The sequence below is a fragment of the Cutaneotrichosporon oleaginosum genome (assembly GCF_008065305.1).
Source record: "Cutaneotrichosporon oleaginosum strain ATCC 20508 chromosome Unknown ATCC20508_contig08, whole genome shotgun sequence".
Taxonomy (NCBI): domain Eukaryota; kingdom Fungi; phylum Basidiomycota; class Tremellomycetes; order Trichosporonales; family Trichosporonaceae; genus Cutaneotrichosporon; species Cutaneotrichosporon oleaginosum.
Genome location: NW_027072177.1, coordinates 266,266 through 293,750, shown reverse-complemented (window position 1 = coordinate 293,750; position 27,485 = coordinate 266,266). Strand labels below are relative to the sequence as shown.

Below are 27,485 nucleotides of genomic sequence, written 5' to 3'. Positions count from 1 at the left end.
GCGTCATCCTCCCTTTTCCCACTCGTCCCGCCTTGACATCTTTCATTCCACTCGCATCTCTCTTTCCTCTTCTCTCTCTCTTTCTCTCTCTCCATCAAAAATACGCAACGTAGGTTGCCTGTCTCTACCTCCCACCACCCCTACCCCTAATCTCTCCCCTCCCCTCCTCTCCCCTCTCCCAGTCTATCTTCCATGCGCGTCGCCATCGTCGGAAGCGGCCTCTCGGGTCTCTCAGCGCTCTGGGTACGTCTAAGCACGCCTCGAGCAAGTTCTGACACCCAGTTCCTCAAAAAGCACTCCGACCATGAGGTCAACATCTACGAAAGCTCGGAGCATGTAGGCGGGCAGGCGCGCGGCGTAATCTACAGACGTGCGTCTCGCTAGCGCGCGCGAGCTAACAGCAGGCGAAGGCAAGGAAGATGTGCTCGTCGATACGTGAGTCCGCCATCGGGAGAAGTGGCGAGAAGAGGGCAGGGAAGGAAGACGGAGGCGCAAATCGGAGCTGACTGTAGCGGACTCGTGTGTGCCCCTTATCGCCCCACCTGACGACAGATGGCCTTCAGCCCCGCCGGCTCGCCCACCCTCGCCGCCTTCCTTAAGCAGCTCGACCTTCCCACCCGGCGAACGGACATGTCGCTGACTGTTGCGCGAGAGCCGCGCCCGGCGGGCGTGTGAGTCGACTTACACACAGAGCACGAAGCGGTTAGTTTTGCTGATTGCAGGCTCAACCTCGTCAACCCCCGCGCATGGCGTCTCGCATTCGATAAGCTGCGCTTCGGGTATGCCCAGGCCGGAGATGAGCCGCTGGGTGCTTGGCTCGCGGCCAACGGGTACAGCGCGGCCTTCTTCGACGAGTGGTTGCTGGTGCGTACTTTAGCGAGTTGGATAGCCGCTGATCACAGCCGCGCATCGCGCGTCTTTGGCCTGTGACGGACGACCTTGCGGCCAAGGAGATGCCCGCTGACTCGGTGGTCCAGGCCGTCCAGGACCACGAGGGGTCGTGGGAGGCGATTGCCGGTGGAGGGTGAGTATTCCCCGAGGCGGCCGGCGGTCATGAGTATGGAGTGATCTGACGACCAGTGCTGCCCTCGTCGACAAGCTGGCGTCGATTATCCCGCCTGAGAACCTGCACACCCGCGCCGAGATTGTAAGCATCACGTCGCACGAGTACGGTGTGCGCCTTGTTGAGGCGGGCGGTGCGAACCACATCTACGACCATGTTATTCTCGCGATCCCGTCCAAGAGAGCCGTCAAGTTGCTCAAGGCTGGCGGCTGGGCTGCGCCGGAGGAGGAGGCGCTGCTCGACGGGCAGTGGATCAGACTGGACGCCGTTCCCGCGACCGGGGCTGGCCCTGCTCCCCTTTGCGTGAGCTCGTCCCCGGCGCCACCTGCATATGATGCCTCCATGCCGGCCGCAACGCAAACTCTGTCACTGAGCTACGACATGGGCCGTATCGCGGCCCAGCCCGGTATTACGCTTCACATTACCCCCGGATCTTCCCTCGAGGTACCCCTTCCTTCCACCCGCAGTCTTGCGCCGCTGCAGAACACACGCCGCATCGCGTACGCAGGTGCGTGGGCGCGCGGCGGCCGTGCCGAGGATGCGCTCATCAGCGCGCTGGAGCTTGTCAAGGCCGCGCCATTCGATGCAACTCCTCCTCTTGAGGTGACTCGACGTCGCGCGCGCGCCGGGGCCGCTTTTACGCTCGCCCGTATCGTGCTAGCATACGCCGAGAGCGTTCGTCACCTCGCCTCGCCCCTCTGGACCGTCGTGTCTTGGCCTGTTGCGCTTGCGCTCGCCCTGCTGGAGACGGCCACGCCGGTGCCGCGCGCGCGGCGCCAGGTTGCGCTGCTGCGCAAGTGCTGGGAGTGACGTGAATGACGCGAGCGTCGTGAGAGAGCGCGGCGGCGCCATGGCGGCGCCACTCGCTAGATCTCTGAGGCCTGTGCGGTGCCAAGCCGATCCTGCCAAGGTAGCGAGCGGAGAGGCGGTTGCGCTTTGTAGATAGATGTGTTCCCTTCGTTGTCCTGTCCTATCCCGTTTGCAATAGAGTCGATGCATTACAGTAATCGTGCGTGGCAATGCGAGCGGGCAAGTGCTGTGCACGAGCCGGCGCGATTGTCTTCGGCGCATGTTCGGCGCCGACTCGGCACGGGGGCACACGAACCGAGGGTCTCATCTCACATTCAACCCCGTGCGCTGGCTGGTTGAGACGGGCCGACGCGCTGGCGCGCGGCCGACACCACGGCGACGCACGCGATGCATGCGTTTCTTGGTTCGCCTGTTCCGTTGGACTGGACAACTCGCACTCGCAAGGCTCAATTGGGGATCCGCATGATAGAGTTGCAGCCTGAAGGGTCGCTTCCGCAGGGGACGACGGGAATGCGCAGGCACCCGGCTCGCCAACCCTTTGGGCATTGTCAAACTGCTGCGTTGTTTGTCAAGCATCAAGGACCCAGTGAGGTTCCAGCGAGGTTCCGTCACATTAGCGAGTCACCCGCTGCCCGCTGTGCTGCGATGCTGCTGCACTGCCGTTCGTGCCAGCCCTGCCAAGTTTTATATGCTTGCACACAAGGTGAAACGCAATCGAGCAGAGTTTACGGGCCTTGCGGGACGAGAAGCAGCAATGGCGCCTGCCTGTCGACAGTGTCTTCCAAGGTGCACACCACCGCGCACATACCCGCCGCGTGCTAAATTGTCCATAAGCTATAAAAACATAGATGTCGCCAGGCGCCTAAGTATAGCCAGCGGAGATTCAGCAATGCCAGTCAGACGATGGAGTGGTATACAGATTGCGCAATGGTGGAGTTTGGAGGGGGCCATGGTATTAACCACAAAAGTCCATAGTAGTTTTGTCGTTGGTAGTCGTGGTCGTTTACACGCGCGGAGGGTAGCCGCGGGCCGAGGGAGCTGCAACAGGCGCAGGTGTGGGTGTGGGCGTAGGCGTAGGAGCCGCAGCAGCAGCAGCGCCGCCGCCGCCACCACCACCACCGCCGCCAGCACCGCACTGGCCGGGACCAGTGCCGCCCTGGGGGTCGTAAATGGCGGGGTACTCGCAGTTGGCGACCTTGACGTATGCCTGCCCAAGGCCGTCGTTGGGGTTGGCCCATCCGGTGCCGGCGTTGATCGTCTCCTCAGGCTTGGCGGGGTTGGTGTAGGTGGGGACGGGCAGGGTGATGGGCGTGCCAGTCTTGGTGTACTGAGGGATCTGGTTCATCTGAGCGGGGGAGATGTCGGTGAACTGGGCTGGGGGCCAAGCGTACGAAGCAGTCTGGGCGGCGGGGAGCTCTGGCTGGATCTGGCCCTTGCCAGCCATCCAAGGGTCGGAGAAGGTGCCCGAGTACTGCTGACCCGAGACGCCTGCACGACGGCAGGTACCAGCGACCGAGCGGGGGTCGGCGGGGATCCAGCCCTCCTTCCAGCCGAGACGGTAGTGCCACATGGGGTTGGGAGATGGGACAGTGGTCGTGGCGTTTCCGATGCGCCAAGTCCAGAAGAAGAAGTTCTGGAACGCGTCCATGGACGAGGCAACCCACTCGCGGAGACCGTCCTTGGTAGCCTGGTCCCACTGAGTGTAGTCCTCCCAGTAAGCACACGAGCCGATGCGGCGGTCGGCAAAGCCGGCAAAGGTGCCGTCGTAGCGCGAGCCAAGGCCGACACCGTTGAGCCACTGGCCACAATCGTTGATGGCGGCCGACCACTCGCCGGCGTTGTTGGCGCCAAAGCGGATCGAGGTCTCGTTGGTGCGCTCAGCCCAAGCCTGGCAAGGCTGGTTCTGGAACGACGAGATGGAGCCAGTAAGCTGGGGCTGGAAGACGAGGTACTGGTGCTGGTCCATGGCAAGACGGTCGGCACCGCGAAGGAAGTCGAACCAGTTCTGGACGCCGAGGAAGGCATCGTGCATGGCGATCATGGGACCCTTGCCCTCGCCGAAACCAGTAACAGCACGGATAGTCCTGTAGGCCTCGAGAACAAAGGTGCCGACCTGGCCCTTGGCGTTCGAGTTGTCGATGGCAGCACCGTTGGGTTCGTTGAGGAGGCAGAACATAGGAACAACATCCTTCCACTCGTCAGTCGAGATAAACTGGGCGATGCTGCGGATGATCTCGAGGGTGCGCTGGGCGTTGGCGAGACCCATGGGGCCCTTCATCCAGTTGACTGTTCCAATCTTGCCAGAGTGGTTCCAACCGTTCTGCGAGCCGGGGGCAGTGTGAAGGTCAAAGTTGACACGGATACCGTACTTGCGGGCCCAGCCGAGGGCCTTGAGGACATAAGTCCAAGCAACACGCTCAAGGTAAGGCTCGCTAGGGTCCTTCTGGACAGCCCAGTGGCCGATCGGGAGACGGATCCAGTTGAGACCAGCAGCAGTAATCTCCATAAAGTCGCGCTCGGTGATGAAGGTCTCGTAGTGCTCGGTCATGGCCTTCTCGAGGTCAGCACCCATGTTGATCGACATGGTGTACTCGTCCACAGAGGTGCCGGCGGGGCCAGTCGAGTAGCGCTCGTAGAGGCCGGGGACAATGAAGGGCTCAGTGTTGAGCCAGCCGCCGAGGTTGACACCAAAGATAATATCCTTCTCCCAGTCCCAGCTCTGGTTGAGAGGCTTGGTCCACGAGTTGGCCTGGGCATTGTTGTTGAACGGGTCGGCAGGGTCCCAGTACCAGTGGCCGCCAAACTCGTTCTCATATGTCATGTTGGTTCCGTCGGCGAGAGTGATGATCGAACCAAAGCCGCCTGTAGTGGGAACAGGGGTTGCAGTAGGAGCTGCCGAAGTAGCAGTAGGGGTTTCGGTGCCGGTGGTAACGCCGACCGAGTCGGTGGCACCTGGCTTCTCCTTGGCCGAGTCGGAGCCCGAGTTGTTCTTGTTGAGGCCAACGCCGAGACCGACGCCGAGGCCGACACCAATGCAGATCAAGCAGATGAGCGCGAGGAGGGCCCAAAGCCACCAACGCGACTTGCGTTTGCGCTGGTTGTTCTGCGTGGCCCATGCGGGCGTCTTCTCGTAGTCGGGAGCGGTGGGGACGGCGCCTGCTGGGGCGTACGAGCCAACTGCCTCGTCGTCGTATGGCGAGGTGTAACCATGCTGGAGCTGGGACTGTTGGCGGGGAGCGTGGGCTGCGGCTGCGCCACTAGGGAGCTGGGTGGTGTCAGTGCGCAATTACAGGGGGATGCGAGGGGGTGGCCACTGTACGCCAAGACACCTGCCGCCCGCCGTCTCGAAGCGACCACCGCTGGGGATCTCGCTAGGCAAGGCAAGGCAAGGTGAGGGAGCAAGGTGATGGTCACACGAGTACCTGCGACACCCAGCAATGCGAGAAACGCGGTGTAAACGACTTACAGTTGACCCTGCGGGGGGAGCCTCACCGGCTGCGAGCAATTTGCTGCTACCCCAAGAGGAGCGGGCGCCGTGAGAGCGAACCGAGGGAGCGAGGGAGGTGTAGGTGGAGTCGCGAGAGAAGACGGAGGGCGCTGGAGCTGGGCCGGAAGGGCCGAGGTAGGAAGCGTCGGTCATCTCGTGCTGCTCGGCCGAGTGATAGGCGTCCGAGCCGGAGCCGCGGTCTCCGATGTCTCTCTCAACGGGATGGATTGGCATGTTGAGATATTAGGGGGGCAATGGGGGGAGAATGAGAGTAACGAGTTGACGGTGTGGGATGACAAGTGTGGAGTACAACTTGAGGAGAGGAGGGGGGGGGAAGGAGGAGGACAGTGCGCAAGTGTTGGAGTTGTTGAAAGTCACAAGAGTTCTGGCGAGATTGAGCGTGCGTGTGTGCGTGCGTGCTGTTGAGAAAGAGTTGAAGAGGAGGGGGTATGCGCAAGACGACGACGACGATGGTGCAAGAGCAAGGCCGGGATACTCGTGTGAGAGGGAGTTGTCTGGCGAGATCGACAGAAGGGAGGGGGAGGGGGAGGGGGAGGGGGGGGGGGGGGGAGGGAGTCGTCTGGCGAGATCGACAGAAGGGGAGGGGGAGGGGGAGGAGGGAGAGGAGGGAGAGGAGGGGATGGAGACACGAAGAAGAAGAGAAAGTGAAGAGAGAGAGAGAGAGATGTAAAGAAGAGAGAGAGAGAGAGAGATGTTGATGAAGAGAAGAGAAGAGAAGAGAGTTGATGATGAGAACGGCGGGATTGAAGGGAGCATGTTTGCTGTGTACCACCGCCCCACGGCACATCACCCGAGGCTTTAGAAACAGGAACCCCAGGAACGGAGCAGCAGGGTCCAGCGAACAGTCCACCCAGCCAAGCATCTACTCTCCCAGCCAAGCCTTTCTACCGTCCTCGCTCTCTCTCTCTCTCTCCTTCCACAGCAACTGTTACAGGTCGGTGCCTGCAATACGTCTCTCTCTCTCATGCAGCACAGCGCCTCAGCGGCTGGGACGGGCTGTGCAAACAATCTCCCGCTATCCGACCTGCGTCTCCCTCCCTCCCTGCTTCCGTTTCCTGACACGCACGACACCGCACGGGGCTTGTCCCAGGATGCAAGGGGTCAGCGGAGACTCAGGGTTACCCATCTCCCACTTTACCCCGGATTATCATCCCCCTGCGCCCTCCCCCTGCGCCCTCTGCGCCCTCTGCGCCCTCTGCGCCCTCTGCGCCCTCGTCCTTGTCTTGTTCTTGGCACATGCAAACATCCTCCCCCTCCTAATCCTCCTCGTCATTCATTCTTCATACATGCTTGTTTGCGCGTTTGTTTACTCCAACAACTCTCGAGATCGAGCTCCAAGCCATGCAAGATGGCCGACACAATCTATTCTATTCTATTCTCTCCACCCCCCACCCGCATGTGACCTCCACTAATGACGGGATCTCCTTTCTCTCCCCCAAGCAGTGGCGTCGCTGCGTGACGGATGTTCGGGTGAGAAAGTGAACAGATCAGGCGGCGGGTGGTCAGGCGGTCAGGCGATAGACCAAGCGGGCAGACTATTAGTCTCAGGTGGCAAGAGCAAGCAGTTCATCCCTCCTCCAGCTCCTCTGATCCAACGGCATGAGGCATGAGGCAACGCAATCGCGGCGCCACCGCACAGCTATACTACGGCATGCCGCCAGAGCAAGACTTTGCCCCCCAGCATCTCCAAGCCTTGGCTCTGCCCATGCTGCGATGCATGCCCCAATCCTGCAGGCACACCCGGTGCGTCCTGCAGGATGTGGGAGGCACGCACCGCGGTGCCGGAGCGGGGCGGGGGGGCCAATCCAAAGCGCATGTTCGATGCAGCGGGGTCCCGCACAACGACGCCGCGCACGTCCGTCGGAGTCGGAGACGGTGGAGGGACGGACGGAGAAAGGAGAGAGCGCTCGTCGCTCGTCGCTCGACCCTCACCCTCGCTTACTTGGCGCTCCGTCCATCGTCTCTTTCTCCGCCTGTCCGAAACCCTTCAAATGATGGCTGATGGCTGGCTCTCCCTCCCACGTGATGTGATGCCCGGCGTCCCTGCATGGGTCATGTCCATATATGGACCTCGTGTGTCGTTGCTCAGACTCTGTCTCCAGTCAGCTGAACATCTACTGTCCACGCAGCGTGGCAACATACGTGGCGTGGGATCTCGCAGCTGCCAGCCATTACCACCATTACACACCCTGCATACCTCATCTCGGGCCGTGAAGCCGTGATGCTTCCGAGGTCCGGGGACGGCCATGACATGCGCCGAGGCGCCGAGCTGTTTTGCTGCGTACTACGTAGCCTACTGCGCTGCTTGGCGACTGTGGCTGGTCTTGCTAGGCTCTACCGACCTGGAGGCGTGAGATGGGCGTGGGACAAACCCCCAATCGAAGCGAGGCGCCGGGAACTTGTCGAGGCAGGTGGAGAGCTTCTGCGCCGTCATCCAGTAGCACCCCAAAACACAGCTCCCGGCTCATCCCATCCTACTGTACATGCATGTCCTTGGATTAGTGGAGTCGTAATCGCATCCGCCGGAGCAAAACAGTCACAGATGCTCTGTGGTCGTCGCTTCCACCTCTCGCAATGTTTTGATCGGCTCCCACGACTGAAACGCCCGTCGAGCATCTGTCGTCAAGCATCCCCTCGCAAGGCACCGGATCCCTCCCACCATCCTCCACTCTACCACGCATAATAATGCATAATCCGCTTAAGCTCATCTTGTGGCACTCACCCACCCATGCATTCACACATGCCTAATCCCACCGCATCCGCTCGACGTACCGCTCAATCTCGCTCCCAATATGCGGCTCGACGAGGTCGCCCCGCCCGCCCGCGATCTTGAGGATCGCGTCGTTGAGCGGCGCGCTCCCCAAAATATCCACATGGTCCGCCGTCCCAGCGCCCCCGCGCAGGTCCAGCGCGTCCGGCTGGTGCAAGAACTCTGCCCGTCAGCCCACCCCGCACCCCACGTATCCCACGCACCGCGCGTCACGACCTCGATGCCCGCTGGGTTCCAGCGCGTGCGGCCGCGCCAGCCGCGTACGCACATTGCGCCCAGGCTCGCCGTCGCGATCGTCCCGTCCCCGTCGCTGAACTTGACGCCCGAGCGTACTTCCGGCAGCGCGTGTTTGAGCGTTACGTCGTTATCGATCCGGTGGTTCCGCATGAGCGGGAAGTCGCCGGGCGTGCGCTCGCACATGTCGTCTTCGGCGTCGCACTGCGTGCCGAGCGCATCGCGGCCCTCGCCTTCTTCATACTCCCCTTTAACGTACCAGTACGCGCGCTGCTGTCAGCTTCAGAAGGCAACTTGCACCCACCTCAGTCTCTTTGCCGTGCCCGTACAGACAGTAGATCTTCATGCTGGGCGCCCGCGGAAGCTCGACCTCGAGCGGGTTCGTCCACTTGGTGTGATCTTTGGCATTTTTGCGCAGCTGCTTCGGGTCCGTCTCGAACCCGACGCTGTAATTACTAGCAAACATGCGCTGGTACGCGCCGCTCGTGTGGTCCAGGACGTACGGCACCGTCTCCTCGACCGTGAGGTTGGGGAAAATGTTCGTGCGGTCCATGTCCTCCTCCTTCGTCGACGCTGTGCGCCGGAACGAGAAGAAGCGGCCGTACGTGTCCGTCGCGTTCGGCGGGTCGTCGGGCGCCCCGTCCAGATCGCCCCAGATCCGGTTCCCGCCCTTCATGTACATCGAGCTGGCGCCGGGCCAGCGGCGGAAGAGCTCGGCGCGCTCCTTCCGGCTGAAGAACTTTTCGAGGACATACGACCCGAGGGGGTTGATCTCGACCGTGTCGCGCATCTCGCCGCTCATGAACGCCGTCATGGCCTTTGGCACGCCGAGGAGCGTGCCGGCGATATTCACCCATGCTTCGAGGTGGTCTTCGACCCATCGCGGCCCGCCGCCGCCACCAAAGCCGAGCGCGTCCGGCTCCGCCTCGACCCACTTGAGGAAGTAGAGCATGAGCGAGCCCCCCATCGAGTGCGACGCCAGCACCACTTTGTGGCCCGAGAGCTTGTGCATGAGCTCGATCCGCGCCTTCAGGCGCGAGAGGTACGCATCCCGCACCTCGAGGTTGTAGTACGCGACGCGCCAGTCGTACGCCGCCATGTCCATCGTGTTCGTGTCGTACCCGATCGTCGCGAGGTTCTGCACTACCTTCTGCCACACCCAGTAGCCTTGGATGAACTCGCTCGCCGCGTCCAGTCCTTGCGCGGCACGCACCCGGTGCCCCGGCGGGTCGAGCCCCGTCTCGAGGTCGATCCCCATCGCCTCCACCCACCGCTCCTTGTCCGTCAGGACGGCACGGATCATCGTGCTCGTCCCCCACAGCCGCGACCGGAACCATGGCCGCGCTATCGGCTCCGTGCTCCAGCTCTCCAGGCCCGACGTCACCACGCCCGGCATCATTATGACGGGGTGTTTGGCCTCGAGGCCGAGCTCGTGCGAGAGAATGTCGCCGACGGAGAAGTCGCGCGACTCGAAAATGGCCTTTTTGGCAGCTGCGTTTAGTATCTCTTGCGGCACAATCCCTTTGAAGCCGCCGATCAATACTGCCACCTCGCCGTGCCATTCGGTACCTCCCCATGCACTCACAATCCAACATCGACATGTTTCCGAGAAAGTTGCTCATGTCGCTCTGCAGCATCGGCCACAGGTCCGTGAGCTCTCCGCCAAGCAGTTCCGGCTGCGTGGCGGTCCACACGGCGGCCATGCCAAGTGCGAATGCGCTGGCATCAGCTCCACCCCCGACTCAAACTTACACTGGGAACAGCACCCTGCGGCCTACGAACCACTTCGTCCACCCCTCGTCCCGCCGGTGCCGGCGCCGCTTCTTGTGCATCGGGTGGTCTATGTCGTGGAGCTCGAGCTCGTCGTACGGCGTGCCAGGTGCGAGGACCTTGAAGTTTCCGTCGGCCTGGGGTGAGCTGCGGCGGAGGCGGCGACTCCTCTATCCTGGAATCTCCATCATGCTACTCCTCCCCCGCGCAGACTCACCTTGCGCCGAATCCGCACACTCAGCTCCTCCCCCGCCTTGCCAATCTCGCGCGTCATCTCCGCAAACCGCTGCCGCAGATTCCGCGGGGTCTCCACCGCCGTGCTCCCCTCCGTCACGGGCATGGGCGTGCCCAGCGGCGTGTGGAGGGTGCTGGACGCGGCCGACGTGTCTCCCGAGGGCGGTACAGACGACACGGGCGTCTCGTCCGGCTCGTCCGGCTCCGCGTCCTCAGTCGGGACAAGGATACGAGGGATGCTTGGCCCAGCCACCGTTTCGTCGTCTTCATTGTGCACGACGTGCGCGTGCGCGTCATCCAATTGAGCGCGCTTCTTGTGCGTCCTCTTGCCCCGCCGCGTCGGCATGATGGTTGAGTCGTGGTAGAGTGTGAATTGTCATGGACTTTTTGTCGACGCGGCGGAACGGTGGGCCAAATAATGGCCATGACGTAAGGGCAATTGGGCGATCGATCGCTCACCACCATACATGAACTCCTCACCACTCACTGTGGACGTGCACTGCAGGGTTGAGACTGGTGGCGATGGCACGGAGAGTCGCCGCGTACTGTCTCGCATTCACAGCTAGCTCACCTCAGCTGCCTCAGGCGTTCAGCGAGCTGATCTACTGCAGTACTAAAGTGGAACAGGGGGGCACTAACACCCGGCCATGAAGTCGCCGCGTCTCAACAATCTTTTACGTCCATCAGCCTGACAGCTCGAGATAAGCCGGAAGCCGGTAGCCGAAGTGCCGCATGCGACAAGCATTCTTTCCTCCTGCCTCGTGACACCACGACAAGCCTCGCCCATGCTAGCCAGCCATGTTGCCCATGAGCATGTGCCCATACGCCTCAATGCCAGACACACCGGCACCGGCAGGCCTCCGACCCTGGCCTAGCGCGCCGCGCGGGTAGCAATCGCCTTGCCTTGCCTGGCCTGGACGCCAAGGTCAGCGCGTGGGGCCCGGCATTCCGCGGCGGCCCTCGCCGGTCATTTAGACGCCGAGTAGTCTGCGGCGGGGTACATAAGTCGCTGCTGGCGCCCAGCCGATGCAGTCCCCACACGTACAGAATACACCATGTCCAAGACCGCTGCTGAGATCGAGAAGATGCTCGCTGCCCCGGCCGCGCCGCCGCGCCCAGAGGTCACGGCAGAGCAGACGGCCGCCCTCGACGCCTTCAAGAAGCACTTTGCAGACTACAAGATCGAGTGCACCGAGCTCGGCGAGCGCGAGAAGATGTGGCTCGTACGTGCGCGTGGGGGCGCGCTGACCCGCAGTCGCAGGAGACCCTGCTGCGCTACCTCCGAGGTGAGTAGATGTTGCGCCCGCCTCCTCCAGCGCGTTGGCGACTGCCAGTACCATGCCGGCGCGACGTCGTCCTCCGCTAAATCCAGCGACGAAGGGCGACACGGACGCGGCGATCGCGCGCCTCGAGGCGACGCTCGCCTTCCGCCGCCAACTCAACCTCTACGACGTGGACGCGACCGCGGCCATCGCGGAAAAGGACACACGCAACGCCACGCGCTTCACGGCAGGCTGGAACGGCCTGCGGCCCGTCAACTACGTGTTCATGAACCGCAACCCGCTGCCGCTCGAAGAGCGGGACATGGTGCACAACCTCTTCCTCCTCGAGCGCATGATGGACCTGACGCCCGCGGGCGCCCAGGAGGTCTGCACCGTCTTCAACTTTGGCGGCAAGCAGATGGGGCCCAAGCCCGGCCTCGGGCAGACCAAGGAGATGCTCGGCGTGTACGACGCCCACTACCCCCTCCAGCCCAGCTTGACGATGCTGCAGGACATGGGGTGGGCGATGCGCGCGTTCGTGAATATGGTATGGCCGTTTATCGGCGAGGCCAAGGAGCGCACCATCACCAAGACGGGCGAGCAGGCGGTCGCAGAGGGCCTGTTCCAGGCCGACGGATTGATCAAGGAGTGTGGCGGCGCGCTAGACGTGAGTGCAGTACGAGAACTATCTGACATCCAGTTCACGTACGACCACGCGACATACTGGCCCACCCTCCTCTCCGTGTCCAAGACGCGCCGTGACGCATTCCTCGAGAACTGGCGCAAGCTTGGCGCGCCAGAGGTCGCGCGTTCCGAGTTTGACTGGAAATTTGTATAGTTGCAAGTCGGTGTTCATAGTGCAGTCCTGTTTGAGGTTGAAGTCAGTCGGGCGAGCAGATTCCCCATGCAGCAGATACCACATAATTGCCTGCTCGGACACATAGAAGCTTCCATACACATGCTGCGCTACACACTGCTGATTGCCGTCGTTCTACAGGGCTACGCCTTGACGCCCGCGGCGGCCGCCGCGCCCGCCGTGCGCCCGTACACAACGCACTCGAGCAGACTGCTCCCGCCGAGGCGGTTGTCGCCGTGCACGCCGCCAGTGATCTCGCCCGCCGCCCAAATACCAGGCACGGGCACCATCTCCGCGCCGTCCTTGCGGAGCACGCGCGCGCCCGTGTCGATCGCCGCTCCGCCCATCGTGAAGTGCGTCACGGGCGTCACCTGCCCGATGTAGACTTCGGCGTCGTCGCCGGGCTTGTAGCTCCACTTGCCAAAGCTCTTGCGCCCGAAGGGATCCGCCGCGCCGCCATGCACCGCCGCAGCGTACGCGTCCACGCTGGCGCGCACGGCGGCGTCGAGCTCGGACACGCGCACCTTGCGCAGCAAGCCTTTGAACGCGTAGAACCCGATGTGAAACTTGGCGGCCTCGCTCGCCCCGGGGTCGAGGAGGATCGTCGTCGCCCACTGCTTCGTGCCGTCGTCGCTCGCGTCGGGCTCGCGACCCATGATCGCGCCCGACACCTTCGCCCGTGTCCCGAGCTCGTTCACGAACCGCTTCCCGTCCGGGCCGAGGAGGATGCCGCCCTCGCCCCGCAGCATCTCGCCCGCGAGGAACTTGATGGGCGCCGTCACGTTCGCCGGGTCCACGAAGCCCGTGGGGTGCACCTGCACTCTGTCCATGTCGAGGAGGGGCACGCCGAGGTTGGCCAGCAGCGCGTGCGCGCCCGGCCGCTCGTCGTTCGTGCTCGGCATGCCTGCGAGATCGGGGCGGTGCTTGGCGAGCAGCGCGCGGTCGCCTGCGAATCCGCCGGCCGCGAAGACTACGGCGCCGTCGAGCTCCGCGGTTTCGCCGGCGTGCGTGTACTTCACGCCCTTGACGGCCCCGCCGTCCACCTTGAGGTTTGTGACCTCGGCGCCGGAGGAGAGGGTGAAGTTCGGGTGCTCTTTGAGCTTGTTCAGGAGTCCCATGACGATGGCAGCGCCCGGCGGCAGCTTGCCCCCGCCCCGGTGGGTGCGGGGCACGCTGTGCCCGCCCAGCACGGCGACGACGCTGAGGTCCACACCGATGTCGTCTACGAGCCACCCAACGGCGCCGGCGCTCTCGGCGGAGAGCTTGCGGATGAGCGCGGCGCGGTCGACGATCTGCTCGGGCGCGCGGTAGCGCTCCCCCGCGCTCTTGACTGTGTCCTCGGCGAATGCTGCGGGCGAGTCGGAAATGCCTGCCGCGGCTTGGGCGGGGGTGCCGGCGCCGTTGATGCCCGAGCTCGCTTTGATGCTGTTACCGCCGGGCTTGGGCGCGCGGTCGAGGAGGTGGACGGGAACGCCGCGTTGAAGCGCGGCATGGGCGGCGGACAGTCCTGCAAGGCCCGAGCCGACGACAATCACACGAGAAGCGGGCGATGAGGAGGAGGACATCATGCGGGAGAGCGAGGTGGATAATGTTGATTGAAGGGAGGAGAAGTGGAACATGAGAGTGAGGGAGACGACTACGACGGAGAGGGCTAGTAGCCGGCGTCCCATGGTCATGGTGGGGAGCTTGAGAGCACGAGAGAGAGTGCTTCGGGCGTGCGTGGGACCTCTCGAAGAGGCGTCTTCTATTGTTCATCTGGCGTTTTCCGGGGTCCCCGCATGCCGCAGTTTATCCGGAATCGCACGCGAGAGCGCGTGCTTCATGCTATACGCTGGGCTTTGTCTGTCATGTCTTGGTCTCCGGGGCCGGTCGCGCCGCTGTTCAAGTCTGGAGAGCTTGGAGGGAGCGGAGCAAAGCAGGCGGAGACGCGGAGAGCGGCTGACACCAGCTAGCCCAGCTAGCGGCAGAGTTCTTCCAACTTTGCTGCTAAAGCCTCCGCGTTGCCGTCGACGTCAACTCGCTTCACGCGTCCTGTTGCACCTGCAACGACGCGCACGCTGCCTTTGGACACGCCGAGCGCCTTGGCGAGAATCGCTGTAATGCTCTTGTTCGCTGCGCCGTCCGCGGGCGGCGCCGTTGTCGCGATAGCCACAGCCGTGCCCTCACCCGGGAGTTCGACGAGGCCGCGCACGGCATTTGTGCTTGAGCGCGGGGGTCGCACGCACGCGCACAGCGATGCCCGTCGGGAGGGCACGCCAGGCGCACATGTTGTCGTCTTGGGCAGGCAAAGTCTTGGCGGCGGGCGAGAGGCGGGACGAAGGGCGGCCTGAGCGCATGGGACGTTAGCGACGAGAGGGTTTGTGAAACGACAAACAACAAGACAAGATTGACCGATCAGGGCCGACGCTCCGATGCCATCAGCCACACCTCGGCGATCATGAACGATAGCGCCGACGCTCGTGCACCCAGCAGGCTGACTCCAACAGGCGCACTTGGACCATGGTCATGGACCCTTGTCAAACTGCAGCAACAGGAGATGCATACCTCACCCTCGTCTCCGTTGCCCGCCCTCCCTCTACAGCTCTACACCTCTCGGCGCTGCCGGGCACCAGATCTCGCCCGCACTGGCCTCGGCAAGGCGTCGTCTAAATGGCCAGGCCACAGCTCTACTGGGTTCTATTTTTCTGCTGGTCTACTGCGGACCAAGGGACATGTCAAGGTCCGAGAGGAGACCCGAGGCGAGGTCGTACACCCACCCGTGGATGTAGACCTGCTTGCCGAGGCTCCACGCCTCTGTCATGGTCTGGCGTCAGCTCGGCTGGATGCGGAAGCGAAACAAGAGTAAACGCACGGAGGACGCAGCGAGGCTCTTGACGCCGGCACGGACGTTCTCGCGCATGAGGTCGTCGAGCGTCGCGCCCTCGGGGAGCGAGTGGCGGAGCTTGATGAGGGGGTCAAGCCAGGCCAGGAGGGGGTGTTCGGGGACGGGAGCGTCGGCGGCGGGCGCGGCCGAGCCGAACGCCGCCTTGCACCCGCCACATGCGGTGTGGCCGACGACGACAACGTGCGTCACCCCAAGGTGGAGAACGGCGTAGTTGAGCACAGCGTTCGCCGAAACATCGTCACCGTGGAACTGGTTGGCAACGTTGCGCTGCTGTTAGCGTGCCAGCAAGGAATGGGGCGCCCCCCGGGTCGCCACCGGGCCAACTGGGGCCAGCAAACGTACGTGGACGAAGATGTCTCCGGGCTTGGCGCCACAGATCGAAGTCTCGGGGATGCGCGAGTCGGCACAGCCGAACCAGAGCACGGGGGGTGCCTGGCCCTCCGCGAGCTTGGGGAGGAGCTCGGGGGTGGCGGCGGTGGTGGCGGCAACCCAGGCCTTGTTGCCGTCAATGAAGGGGACGAGTGCGGGGAACGACATGGCTGCGACAGTGGTGCTGAAGATAAACGCCCGACAGAGCTGCGAGCTGCGAGTTTATAGGTCGCCCAAGAGCGCACAGTGCGCGATGCGCTCGGTGGTGGTGGTAGTGGAGAGAGCAGCTCGACCGAGGGCGAGATGCGGGGGAGCTCGCTGCTCCGCGACGATGGTTGGAGAACCAGTGGTGAGTCACCTGGGGTAGACAAGTCGCGTCCCGAGCACTCGGCCAATCCTGCTGTATGGTTTCGCCAGGTCACGCGTCGCAGCGAGGGGAACAGCAATGGGGTCGGAGGGCGATGGCAGCAGCGGCTGTAGGTCGGGCGGAGGACGAGAGCTCTGATTAGAGACCGTGAGGTAAGCGTTAGCGGTAGTTTGAGCGTAAGTAAGCTGCTGGTCAAAAGGGGCGACGCCGGAGCCATGGCGGCAGCTGTCTTCGGCGTCGTCGGACCACTGCGAGACAAGTTTTACAACGTCAACCTGAACACCAGTCTTGCCATGACCCGCCCGGTACAAGAGGTGACACGGAATGTGGCTGCCTCTTGGCAGACACTACAGTCTGGCCAGCGCCCCGTGCCCTCCCCTCTCCCTCCCACCGCGTGGTAAAAACGCCGAGCCTGTGCGCCGGCCCAGCTTATGGCTGATGTGCATGCGTATGAGTGGGCCAATTTGTATGGGGCGCCATGGCGCCGGTGCGAACCACTTGACGCGGTGTGCACAGGAGCGTACTTGCGAGCGCGGGGGCGCCCAGGCGGAAGCGGAATGGGCGGCGGTGTCGGTTTCGCACTTCATCATCGTGGCTTGAGGGGTTGAGATAAGCCACCAGCCAGCGCGTGATGGGAAGTAAGTGGAAGCGAAATATCACGCGCGTGTTCGGGAGAGAGCCTGCTGACCAGAACACCCAGAGCCATGGCGCGGCGAGGCCACGAGACCGCGGCATGTGCTGATGATGATTGAGTGATTTGAATGATCAAAGTTGAGGCTGGTGAGTGTGGCGGAGATGACGGCGGCGATCTCTCCATCCAAAATGTCGATCAATCCGCGTTTTCGGTTCGGCACAGCCTTCCGCCCTTGGCATGTCCCTGAACGCCACGAAGGGCCTCCACCGCACCTGTCCGCGTCACATACATCCAGTTCGCTTCCAACTCTCTCACACCTCTCGCTCTTGCCCATCTCGACGTCTCCCATCTCAGCCCCAGTCAAGCCTTCGTTCGACATGGCAGGCGAGTCTGGTGCAGCCGAGCTCCCGCCGCAGCTCACCAGCGGCGTGCCCATGCTCAAGGTGTCGTCCAAGAAGATCAAGCCCGTCATTGTCACCCTCTCACCGACGACCATTACCTGGCCCTCGCTCAAAGGCGGAAAGGGTGAGTATTTCGTCTTCATTCAAGCATTCTAACCGCAGTCGAGATCCGCAACATTCGCGAGCTGCGGCTTGGTGTCTCGCCGACAGACCAGTATGACGGGGCGCGCTGGATCACCATCGTGTACGTTAGAGACAAGCAGTGGAAGGTGGTGCACTTTATCGCGCATACGGACGACATCTACGCGCTTTGGAGCGACACGCTCAATGATCTCGTGAGCGCCGCGTCTGATCGTGTCGTCAGTGGGATGCAACATGGCCCCGCAGCCGACCCAGATTTGCTCTTCATTAAGCAACTGTGGCCGACAGGCGCAACCAAGATCGACGCGCGCACGGCCACGAGCCTGTGCCACTCGTTGGGGCTCAGCGTTGGTCCAACCCACCTCGCAAACTACCAGGCAAGTGCCTGCACATGAGATAGATTGCTGAGACAAGTTTCCACTCGACATGGGAAATTTCCGGCGCCTGGTTCGTGAGGTCCAGACGCGCCCCGAGCTAGGGGAGCTGTTCCAGGCTCTCGGCGGCGACATGACGCGCGACAAGGCTCGCGAGTTTCTCCGCGATGTGCAGAAGGAGGAGCTCACGGACGAACAGTTCAATCTCCTCTACGATCGATTCGCGGATGCCAAAACGGACCTATGGACATCCGAGGCACTATCCTCATACCTGGCCTCGCCCGACAATGTTCCCAAGGCCGTACAGGACCTCGGCCACCCCTTGCCCGAATACTTTATCGCCAGCAGTCATAACACGTACCTCGTTGCCGGGCAGTGGCGCGGCGACAGTACAGTCGAGGGTTACATCCGCGTGCTGCTGGACGGCTGCCGCTCGGTTGAGAGTGCGTCGCAGCGAAGGTCCGAACTAACAAAACAGTTGACGTACACAACGGCGAGACCGAACCCGTCGTGTATCATGGGAATACAATGACATCGAGTGTACCGATTCTCGATGTGTGTCAGGCGATCAAGAAGTACGCCTTCGTCGCCTCGCCGTACCCTGTCATCCTCTCGCTGGAAGTGCGATGCTCAGTCCCGCAGCAAGAACGCCTCGCCAAGACCATCAAGGACGTCTTCGGCGATCTGCTGGTCACTGAGCCGCTCGACTACATCGATGGCATCCCAAGTCCCGAAGACTTGAAGGGCCGAGTGCTCGTCAAGTCGAAGGCGGCGGTGCAGCCCACACCCGTCAGATCCGTGACGCTGTCATCGTCCCCAACTTCTGACTCGCTGTCAGACTCGACGACCACTGAGTCGGACTCGTCATTTGTCAAGCTCGCGAAGCGCCTGACGCTTGCGGGCGGGGAGAAACCCAAGTCGCCCAAGATTGGCATCCATAGATCACTATCTGATCTGCCTATCTACACGGCCGGTGTCAAGTACCAGGGCTTCTCCAAGCTTGTCACCTACGAGTCAAACCACATGTTTTCGGTGTCGGAGCGAACGGCACAGAAGATTCTTAGGGACGGGCAGCAGGCCGACTGGGTCAAGCACAACTTCAGCCACCTGTCGCGCGTGTACCCCAAGGCGGTACGGCTGACGTCCTCCAACTTTGACCCACGCCCGTTCTGGCAAATTGGCGCGCAGATGGTCGCGATCAACTACCAGACCTTTGACGAAGGTAGTCTGTGGAACCACGCCATGTTCCACGACGGTGGGTACGTACTCAAGCCGCTCGCGCTCCGGCAGAAGACGGCCGAGGTGTCGGTCGAGTATCGCGTGCGCATTCGCATCATATCTGCGCAGCGCCTGCCGCCCACAGACGAAATGTACGTCGAGGCGACGATTGGGGACGACGAGCAGGAAACGCGCGAGCTGAAGGAGGGCAGCCTGAGCCCGCGCTGGGACCAGACGCTCGAGTTCACCGTCTCGTCTCTCCCTTCGTGCCTCTCGCTAGTCTTCGTCAAGCTCGCCATCAAGGGCTCGCGCGGCACCATCGCTCAGTGGTGCCGCCCGCTCACTACCGCCGGCCGCGGATTCCGCTACCTGCCTCTCGAGGACAACTCGCGCTCCCGCTACCTCTTCGCGACCCTCTTCGTCCGCATCTCATACGAGCCCATCGACAAGCCCACGCACACGCGCGCACTCTCAAACTCGCTCTCCGCAAAGCTCTCGTCGCTCCGCCCCGTCTCCCCGCTCCTCCGACCGGCGTCGCCGGGCCGCCTCCCCGCCTCCCCTCTCCTCCCGGCCCCGGTCAACCGGTCGCCCGTGCCCGTGTCCACCACACTTCCGCCCAGCATCTCGCCGCAGTCTCCACCCAAAATATCGCCGCAGTCGCCCCCTCACCTGTCGCCGCAGTCGCCTCCCAAGCTGTCGCCTCAATCGCCACCGAAGCTTACCACTCAGTCCCGGATGCAGGCCCCCAGCATACCGCCTTTCGCACCATTCTCGCCTATGTCGCCCATGCCGTCGACGCCGACCATTAACTTTGCCCCACCGTCCAACCCCGTCCCCATTCCTCCGCCCACTAAGCAGCCTTGAGCATTGAAGCCTGAAGCGCACGCGGCTATACACCCTGCCGCCAGAGTTTGTCATTTCGTAGTGTTCAAAGATTGTATGTACGGCGAGTCTGACTTTCCCAACCCACACACTGGCTCTAAACTATCGCATACATTGCAGATATAGATGGTATGGGGTATGCAGTGCTGGAGAAGCGCTGTTCTATAGCACGAATGGCTGATGACGCTGCGCGTGCGCCGCAGCGCAGACGCCTTCTAAGTTGTGTGTATGTGTGGGGGGTCGTGGCGGCCGCGCCGCCGCCGCATAGTCGGGATTGGGCGAGGGACCAACTACGCCGTCTTACGCTTGGCGTACGACTCGACGATGCGCTCGGCCTCCTGGCCCTCCTTCTCGACCTGCTCGAGCTCGCGCTCGCGGATCTTCTCGCGCTCGGTAGCCTTGGCGGCGGCAACACGCGCCTTGTACGCGTGGTACTTTGCGTCGGTGCCGAGCGAGTAGTCCCACCAGCGGAACGAGGTCGAGTAGCAGTTGACAAAGGCCATGTGGTGGAAGTCGTGGTGGTCGGCGCCGGCCCAGAAGGGGAGGAAGTGGCGGAGGGACCAGGGGAAGTCGTAGCCCGAGTGGGCGTCGACGGCCTGGAAGAGGCGGAGGGTGACCCAGACGTAGACGGTGAGGATGTGCAGGTCGTTGCGGAAGAGGCAGTACAGGAAGGGGCCGGAGATGGTGCCCTGCGCGAGGATCATGACCTCGAGCGGGTGGGCGTATTCGGCCGCGAGGCCGATGGGCGCCGAGAACTCGTGGTGCAGCTTGTGGATGTTCTTGTACAGCGGGCCCCAGTGGAGGCCGCGGTGCGCCCAGTAGTGGAACATGTCCTCGAAGACGAAGAAGAAGGCAATCTGGGCGGCCATGAGCCACACGGGCGAGAAGGGCACCTCGTGCGTCGCCATGCCAAAGTAGCAGCAGATCGGGTGGAAGAGCCAGATGAGGGGAGCCTCGCAGGTGAAGTGGGTGAGAAGGACGACCTTGGTGCACTTCCAAATCTGCTCCTTGGTGATCTTCTTGTTGGGCTGCAGCTTCCACTTGTGGAAGAAGGGCATGGCGTCAATGATGAGCCATGGAATCGAGCGCCCGAAGTAGACGACCTGTGTGGGTGTGAGCGATCGGTTCAACTCGGCATCGCGCGATGTCAACTCCTGGGGAGTGTTCGCCCGAAGGGCGGCTGCGGGGAGAGGGGTGGGCGGCTACGCGCGATACCAAGAGCATCTCGCCACCACTGTAACTCCCGCCGCCGCCGAACACGCAAATCAAGACTCACCTCGTGGAGGACGAAGCTCATCAGGCCGGTGGCGAGGATGGCGTTGCCAATGTAGATGTAGTAGCTGGCCCAGAGACGCTCGAACCAGTTGAGCGAGGAGAGAGCGATGTCACCGTAAAGCTGCTCCTTGGTCGTCGTAGCGTTCGAGATGACGAGGTGCTCGGCGACGCCAGGAGCGTACTTGTAGAGGTAGTCCATCGCGACGTCGTAGGCTGCGGCGGCCATCTTGTCGCGAGTTCCGTTTGGGGAGAGAGAGTGGGCGGGGTCGAGGGGTGGGGAGGCCTGGTTTAGAGAATAGGAATTAAAGAGTGAAACGGTCGGAAAGGGGAGGAGACGATAAGTAGAAAGGTGGGCGTCTCTGCCGTGACTGTGCGCGTCGAAAGCAGTTAAATGTAGAAAGGCAACTCTGAGGACGCCGGGACTGGAAAGTGGTGTGGTGAGCACCGGGCATGGAAAAACACGTCCACAGGGTCTGGCACAGATGATCGTGCCACCCCGTCCCACCCCAAGCTGGCCGCCACCCTGGGCGCAGGCCTCTGTCCCTCACCTCGGGTCAGATTAGAGAGCATTAGTGTGCCCCCCTCAGTGCCTCTCTCCTCCTGCGCACCTCTCCGATCTGCCGCCCCAATACCCATGCCTCGTCTTGTACGCGTCGTGGCACGATGGCGCCGCGGCCCTTGCCTCATGAGCCGGGCCCCGTCAGGCTCTCTCGGGCGGCGGGACCAAAAAATCTCTTTGTGCCGGCTTCCCCCCGATACCTGGCTTGGACAGGCACAAACCCCTGCCCACGTTTGCCACGTTGAGTGTCAGGCTCTCCCGTGGAGTGGCCTTGTTCCCCACCCTGGATCCATGCAGTGGCCACCAACACCACCACTCGAACAATGGGCATGGCACCACTCCTCCAGTGCTGCTGCATGCATTGCACTCGGTCGATCGTGACGCGTCAGACATGGACCTGGCGTGCTGCCATGCCAGCTTTAGAACAGATCGCCGATGGTGCGCGTGGACGCGTCGCGGACAACAGCGGAATGGTGGCTTCTGGCGCCGGACCGGGAGTCGGCGACATCATCTGGCCGATGTCACGAGCCCGATATCGTACGGTGACGCGTTCTGGGTGGGACGACTGCGACTGCGATTGCGACTGCGTCAGCATGATCGAATGCTTAGTTAATAAGATGCCAACAGGTCGGGAAGATGTGCGCGGCGCTGTGCAAATGATTGCCATCGCCGCGTGCTGGATGTACGGTGGCTGGCGGTGGTGGAGGTTGCTGGTGCCTGCAAACTGCCACCTCCCAGATCTCCGGTCTCGGTCGCCGTGGTCGCCTGACGTCGTTGGCTCATACCTCTCCCAGCTCACCACCTCCTCACACCATCCCTCAACCACACGGCATGCCCGCCCTCACAGCCCTCACGCTGCGGCGTGCATTCTCCACACGCCTCGGCCCGAGCGCTGCGGCGCGCCTGGCTCCGCTGGCGGCCGTTCGCCCTGCGTCGGCGGGATTCTCGACGTCTGCCATTGCGCTCGAGGAGAACCGTCGGCCATCTGGCCCGTCGGCATTCGGGCGCGGCGGGTCGCGCGCCGCTTTCGCCCGACCCCGCGCGATGCGTGAAGCCGACAGCCGGGAAGAAGCCTTCGAAGAGCCTGCGGAGGAGGAGGAGGAAGGGGACGATGCGCCGCGCGGGAGACATCAGCTCCGGCAGCGGGGGAAGGAGGCGGCCCCGATCGACCCGATTATGACGCGGAACCACGACATCCCTTTTGAGACTGTCCAGCTGGTTGGCGAAGACAAGAAGCTGTCCGAGCCCCTCCCGCTTGCGCCCATCATCGAGTCGATCGACCTGGCCACCGAGTCGGTCGTCTGCGTGCAGTCCGACCCACCCGTAGTCAAGATTGTCAATAATGCCGAAGAGAAACGCAAGGAGCGGGAGAGGGACGAGCGGATCCGCCTGTCGAAGCGCCTCGCGATCGACGACAAGGAGCTGCAGATGGGATGGGGCGCCGCGGACGGCGACGTGCAGCACAAGATCGATACGGCCGTCGAGCTGCTCAAGAAGGGCGACCGCGTGCACATCGTGTTTGCGCTGCGCGCGAGCTCTGGCGGCAAGAAGCAGCGCGTGCCCGACGAGCGCAAGATGCAGATCCTCGAGATGTTCGAGGAGGGCGTCGCGGACGTGGCCAAGAAGTGGAAGGACGACGAGCAGAGCCGCGGGCTGTGGATCCAGCACTGGACGCCCAAGGAGAGCGTCATTACCGAGGCGCGCGCGAAGATTGTCGTCGGCGGGGTCGAGAAGCGCAAGGCCCGCGACGAGCGCAAGGAGGCGCGCAGGCTCAAAGAGGAAGAGAGGGCGCGCAAGGCCAAGGAGCGGCAGGCGGCCGAGGTGTCCAAGTAGAGCACAGTGGAACCATATGTGGCGCACAAGTTGACGTCCTCACATCTGAGCAGCCACCCTGCCTACTCCTAGAGCGCCTCGACAGCGAAGCAAGACGGAATCAGCAGCAATAACACAGCATAGCCGGCACAATATGCATGAGGTTCATCTAACTCGTTCTATCTGTGTACTGCTCGCCGCGACGCTATTCCTTGAGCCTCGAGGTGATGCGCTTGCGCGGCACGGTCGCCCACAATGCAGTGTATGCGGCGATGAGCGCGACGGCAACGGGCTGCAGCGTCCAGATGCCAAAGCGGTCGGCGATGCCGCCGGCCATCATGGGCAGCGCGGCGGCGCCAGCGCCCCCAATGCTGCCCATGAGACCCATGACGCCACCGCGCAGGTCATCGTCGAGCGTCTCGGCGATGACCATGAGCGCGTTGGGATAGACGGGACCGAGGAAGAAGCCGACAAAGGCATAGCACACGCCGTTGCCGACCAGGCTGTTGGTGAACCAGATGATGAGCTCAAGGGCGAGGGAGAGGGCGGAGCTGGTGTGAGCGGCGGACAGACAAGGCAGTAGCGCCCACTAACGCTACTCACTAGAGATAGATCGAAGGCTGGTACCCGAGGTAGTTTGTGACGGGGAGGAGTGCGACGCGGCCGACGGTCATGCCTCCCCAGAACCCCGTGACGGCGTAACCGGCGTTGGCGTTCCCACCGCGTTTCTCAATGAGGAAGGATGTCTTCAGTTAGCATACGCCAAGGAGGCCCAAACCCACCATCCAGGAGCTGATGGCGACCTCGACGCCAATGTACAGAAAGCTGAAGCCCATAAGTGCCCAGACGGCGGGCGTGGCGAAAATGCGCTTCATCTTCTGCCCGGACGTCGCGCGTTTCTTGGCTATCTCTAGTTCGGGTTCAGGCTCCGGTTCAGACTTGGCCTCGGCGCCTTCGGTCTGCTCCTTCTTCTTCTCGCTCAGTGCAGCCTGCGCCTGCGCGGCGGCGGCCCGCTCGCGATCCTGCGCCGTCTCCAGCCTCTCCCCCGCTTCCCAGTCCTCAGGCTGAATAAGCTGTTCCTCCGTCCGCATGTCGAACGCGACAAGCATAACAACGAACGCGACGATCGCCACCCCCATAGCCACGAAGTAGTAGTACCACGCCTCGACTACGTTCGCCGCGAACGCGGTGGAGAGGAAGGGGGCGAGTGTTCCCCCAAGCCCAAAGCAAGCCTGGACGAACGCCATCTTCGTTCCGGCATTCGGGAGGCGCGACGCAATGTTATTCACCTGCGCGTCCTGCAACGACAACCCAAACCCATTGAACGCGTACCCCACCAAGAAGACGGCGTACGGCGCACCCGTCCCGCACAAGAGGTAGGACACGACGTGCGCGAGCGCGCCGAGCGGGCACGCAAGCCCAAAGCCGATGCGGTCCGTGATCCAGACGTTTGCGAGGCCCGCCGCGATCGACCCCACAAACGCCGTCGTGTAGATCAGCGACATGACGAGGTAGTTGATCTGCGTGAGCGGAGTCCGCGCACCACTTACCCCGTAGTACTCGCGCAGCCGGGGGATCAGGGGGCCCGTCGAGCCCTCCGTCCACCCACATAGCACCATCGAGACCATCATCGCCGCGCTGTGTGAGCTCGGCAGCGGGGGACTTACAAGACGCCATGCAACCGCCGCCGCGAGGGCGGGGGGAGGGTGCGCCGCAGCCGCGCGAAGATGTACGTGTGTCCGTGGTCGGGCGGTGGGGGGGCTGAGGTCGGGCCGGAGGCGGAGGCGGAGGCAGGCGCGCCCGCTTCAGAAGAAGAGGTTGTTGGTGTCATTCTCAGGGGGGTCGGCGACGGCTGCGGCCCATCGCCCATCGATATATGCTTGCATTTGCGGAGCAGATGCCAGGGCTAGTCCGAGAGAGAAACGGGCCGATGTGGTGCCAAGCTTTATTGCAGCCTGCTAATTGACCTCCGCGGTGCCTGATGTGGGCTAAGTCAGTACGGGGATGGTGCTTGGTGCTTGCGCGGGAAACACGCCGACTGTGCAGAGGCGGCCAACGCGCCGCCGGTCTCGTTGGGAGGTGCATGGATATATCATCTCGGGACATTGCAGCTTGCGACTCAGTTTATCAGGTGCGGAGTGCAGTTGATGGACAGGTCGGGGTTGGAAACCTTGAGGATAATTGTCGGTCTAATGAGAGTTGGCGCTCAACGAGGTCGTCGAGCAGCGGACAGGCAGCACAACTCCGTGAGCTGCTGTTGTTTTGCTGCAGTGCTTCAGCCGCTAGAACACCACCTTGATGCGACATGTTGCTTGAACCCATCACTGTGGCATTCTGCGGACTGCCTCTTGCCATAGTGTCATAATTAAAATGCATATCTCACAATATCTTGTTGTGCAGTGCAACATTCCACCTGCACCGCCCGCCACACCACCCCCGCCACACAGCCGCCCTATTTGATCCCTCCCCTAGAATCACCAGGCACGGACCCTCATCGCCCCGTTCACGCGCACTGCATTCATCCATCTCGACGCGCCTCTCACTCTTCAATCTACCCACCACAATGTCGCACAACTACAACGCGTCCTATCGTGACCCCTACGCCGAGCAGGGCGCAGAGTACCTCGACGACCGCGGGAACCCGACCGCGGGCCCGCACGACCGCGACGGCGAGTACTACCCGCAGTACAACACGTATGGGGCCGAGAAGACGACGCCGGCCGACGTGGACGGCAATGTCGGCGGCACGGAGCGTCTGCAGCCGGGTCGTGCGCATCTCGGTCAGCCCCCCATCAGCAGCTTTGAGGCCATGGGCCCGCCGCCGCGCAGCACGGGCATCCTCCGCATGTGGCGCAAGGACGAGCGCGGCAAGCAGTGGACTCGGGTGAGTTGGCGCGATGGGGGGGGGGGCGAGGGGTGGGCATGCGTGCTGCTGAGGGTTTATGGTGACTCCGCTGGCGAGTCTGCGCGTGCTGCGCATATGGCTGGCTGCTGGCGAGGGATGGGAAGCGAAGAGCGCCGTGTCAAGGATTCGTGCTAACAACAGGGTGGCGGTGCTCGGAGTACGGGGCGTCTCGTCGTCTGCTGCTTGACGATCACCATTCTGATCATTATCTCTGTTATTCTCACGATCCTTATGGTGAGTTTGTGCTGCTGCATGCGCGGGCGCTTCTGGGCTGCTCGGAACTGCAGCTCGGCCACGAGGATCTCCACGTGAATGCATCTAACCCCAGTTTGTCAGACCACCTAGCATCACGTTGAACGAAACCAATGTCGATGCCACGACTGCCCAATTTAACCTGGACGAGAAGAAGATCAACCTCGACATCAAGCTGCTTATCAGTGTGCGGAACCCGAACTGGTTCGGGGCGAGCTTTAAGAGAATCGAGGCTACTATCAAGTATCCCGGCCTGGACAGCCAGTTTGGCGGAGGATCTATCGGCAAGACGGACTTTGGCGCCTACACCGAGTCGACGTTCGAGTTCCCGCTCTCGCTCAAGTGAGATATATGGTATGGCGTAGCTGACAGCAGTTACACGGCCGCGGCGGACCCTAACGGTGTCATGATCAACGACTTGACGCGCAAGTGCGGTCTGCAGGGTAACCAGGCTGCAGGCAAGATTACGATTGACTACAACCTAAAGCTGTGGCTCATAATCTTGTCGGCAACAATCGCGCCCACGATCTCGGGCAGTACATCCTTCGATTGTCCGTCTGCGAACTAACTAGTAGACGAGAAGAGGGGTGGGAGGGGGGAGGATGGAGAGGCATTGTGTATGATTACCGCCTGTGATTGATGCCGGCATCAGGATACCCGTAGAGATGCAGCTGGACTTTTGTGCGCGTAGGGAGAGGGGGGGGGGGGGGGGTTGGGGGGGGGGGGGGGGGGGGGGGGGGTGGGGGGGGGGGGGGGGGGGTGGGGGGGAGAGACACCATGTGGTGATTGATGACTTATTGCATCCAGTGATGTGATATGACCAAGAAGTTCCACGCGAAGTAGGACTGTACAGGAGTTGGAACATGGAGCGCGTGGAGTAGTCGGAACGGACTATACGAGTCCGT

General features: G+C 62.6%; 13 protein-coding genes across 13 annotated transcripts; 5 read left to right on the top strand and 8 right to left on the bottom strand.

Annotated features, from left to right (window-relative positions):
• Positions 1 to 192: 192 nt before the first annotated feature.
• On the top strand, positions 193 to 1,873 carry COLE_07707 (uncharacterized protein; the record flags this gene model as incomplete). Its single annotated transcript, XM_065626568.1, has 7 exons — positions 193 to 243; positions 283 to 370; positions 405 to 435; positions 546 to 671; positions 723 to 864; positions 903 to 1,024; positions 1,081 to 1,873. The coding sequence occupies 7 exons, from the start codon at positions 193 to 195 to the stop codon at positions 1,871 to 1,873; spliced, it is 1,353 nt and encodes a 450-aa protein (XP_065482131.1).
• A 1,003-nt stretch (positions 1,874 to 2,876) lies between these two features.
• Positions 2,877 to 5,513, bottom strand: COLE_07706 (uncharacterized protein; the record flags this gene model as incomplete). Its single annotated transcript, XM_018424951.1, has 3 exons — positions 2,877 to 2,911; positions 2,984 to 5,138; positions 5,340 to 5,513. 3 exons carry the CDS (start codon positions 5,511 to 5,513, stop codon positions 2,877 to 2,879), a joined length of 2,364 nt encoding a protein of 787 aa, XP_018280536.1.
• Positions 5,514 to 8,125: 2,612 nt separating this feature from the next.
• On the bottom strand, positions 8,126 to 10,735 carry COLE_07705 (uncharacterized protein; the record flags this gene model as incomplete). Its single annotated transcript, XM_018427074.2, has 6 exons — positions 8,126 to 8,313; positions 8,355 to 8,655; positions 8,690 to 9,876; positions 9,971 to 10,104; positions 10,138 to 10,292; positions 10,373 to 10,735. The coding sequence occupies 6 exons, from the start codon at positions 10,733 to 10,735 to the stop codon at positions 8,126 to 8,128; spliced, it is 2,328 nt and encodes a 775-aa protein (XP_018274968.1).
• Positions 10,736 to 11,474: 739 nt separating this feature from the next.
• Positions 11,475 to 12,489, top strand: COLE_07704 (uncharacterized protein; the record flags this gene model as incomplete). The annotated part of the gene is made up of 4 exons (XM_018420584.1): positions 11,475 to 11,612; positions 11,645 to 11,675; positions 11,762 to 12,318; positions 12,352 to 12,489. The coding sequence occupies 4 exons, from the start codon at positions 11,475 to 11,477 to the stop codon at positions 12,487 to 12,489; spliced, it is 864 nt and encodes a 287-aa protein (XP_018274967.1).
• A 161-nt stretch (positions 12,490 to 12,650) lies between these two features.
• On the bottom strand, positions 12,651 to 14,183 carry COLE_07703 (uncharacterized protein; the record flags this gene model as incomplete). The annotated part of the gene is made up of 1 exon (XM_018424733.2): positions 12,651 to 14,183. The coding sequence occupies one exon, from the start codon at positions 14,181 to 14,183 to the stop codon at positions 12,651 to 12,653; it is 1,533 nt and encodes a 510-aa protein (XP_018274966.1).
• Positions 14,184 to 14,669: 486 nt separating this feature from the next.
• Positions 14,670 to 14,843, bottom strand: COLE_07702 (uncharacterized protein; the record flags this gene model as incomplete). The annotated part of the gene is made up of 1 exon (XM_065626567.1): positions 14,670 to 14,843. One exon carries the CDS (start codon positions 14,841 to 14,843, stop codon positions 14,670 to 14,672), a length of 174 nt encoding a protein of 57 aa, XP_065482130.1.
• A 356-nt stretch (positions 14,844 to 15,199) lies between these two features.
• On the bottom strand, positions 15,200 to 15,928 carry COLE_07701 (uncharacterized protein; the record flags this gene model as incomplete). Its single annotated transcript, XM_018425869.2, has 3 exons — positions 15,200 to 15,310; positions 15,359 to 15,658; positions 15,734 to 15,928. The coding sequence occupies 3 exons, from the start codon at positions 15,926 to 15,928 to the stop codon at positions 15,200 to 15,202; spliced, it is 606 nt and encodes a 201-aa protein (XP_018274964.1).
• A 628-nt stretch (positions 15,929 to 16,556) lies between these two features.
• Positions 16,557 to 16,862, bottom strand: COLE_07700 (uncharacterized protein; the record flags this gene model as incomplete). Its single annotated transcript, XM_018424661.2, has 1 exon — positions 16,557 to 16,862. The coding sequence occupies one exon, from the start codon at positions 16,860 to 16,862 to the stop codon at positions 16,557 to 16,559; it is 306 nt and encodes a 101-aa protein (XP_018274963.1).
• A 276-nt stretch (positions 16,863 to 17,138) lies between these two features.
• On the top strand, positions 17,139 to 19,759 carry COLE_07699 (uncharacterized protein; the record flags this gene model as incomplete). The annotated part of the gene is made up of 4 exons (XM_018424752.2): positions 17,139 to 17,286; positions 17,325 to 17,680; positions 17,718 to 18,120; positions 18,156 to 19,759. 4 exons carry the CDS (start codon positions 17,139 to 17,141, stop codon positions 19,757 to 19,759), a joined length of 2,511 nt encoding a protein of 836 aa, XP_018274962.2.
• A 308-nt stretch (positions 19,760 to 20,067) lies between these two features.
• On the bottom strand, positions 20,068 to 21,278 carry COLE_07698 (uncharacterized protein; the record flags this gene model as incomplete). Its single annotated transcript, XM_018424660.2, has 2 exons — positions 20,068 to 20,880; positions 21,054 to 21,278. 2 exons carry the CDS (start codon positions 21,276 to 21,278, stop codon positions 20,068 to 20,070), a joined length of 1,038 nt encoding a protein of 345 aa, XP_018274961.1.
• Positions 21,279 to 22,787: 1,509 nt separating this feature from the next.
• COLE_07697 (uncharacterized protein) lies at positions 22,788 to 23,444 on the top strand (the record flags this gene model as incomplete). The annotated part of the gene is made up of 1 exon (XM_018420583.1): positions 22,788 to 23,444. One exon carries the CDS (start codon positions 22,788 to 22,790, stop codon positions 23,442 to 23,444), a length of 657 nt encoding a protein of 218 aa, XP_018274960.1.
• Positions 23,445 to 23,628: 184 nt separating this feature from the next.
• Positions 23,629 to 25,054, bottom strand: COLE_07696 (uncharacterized protein; the record flags this gene model as incomplete). The annotated part of the gene is made up of 4 exons (XM_065626566.1): positions 23,629 to 23,974; positions 24,027 to 24,169; positions 24,206 to 24,943; positions 24,974 to 25,054. 4 exons carry the CDS (start codon positions 25,052 to 25,054, stop codon positions 23,629 to 23,631), a joined length of 1,308 nt encoding a protein of 435 aa, XP_065482129.1.
• Positions 25,055 to 25,986: 932 nt separating this feature from the next.
• Positions 25,987 to 27,148, top strand: COLE_07695 (uncharacterized protein; the record flags this gene model as incomplete). Its single annotated transcript, XM_018421048.2, has 4 exons — positions 25,987 to 26,307; positions 26,470 to 26,562; positions 26,657 to 26,922; positions 26,956 to 27,148. The coding sequence occupies 4 exons, from the start codon at positions 25,987 to 25,989 to the stop codon at positions 27,146 to 27,148; spliced, it is 873 nt and encodes a 290-aa protein (XP_018274958.1).
• Positions 27,149 to 27,485: the final 337 nt, after the last annotated feature.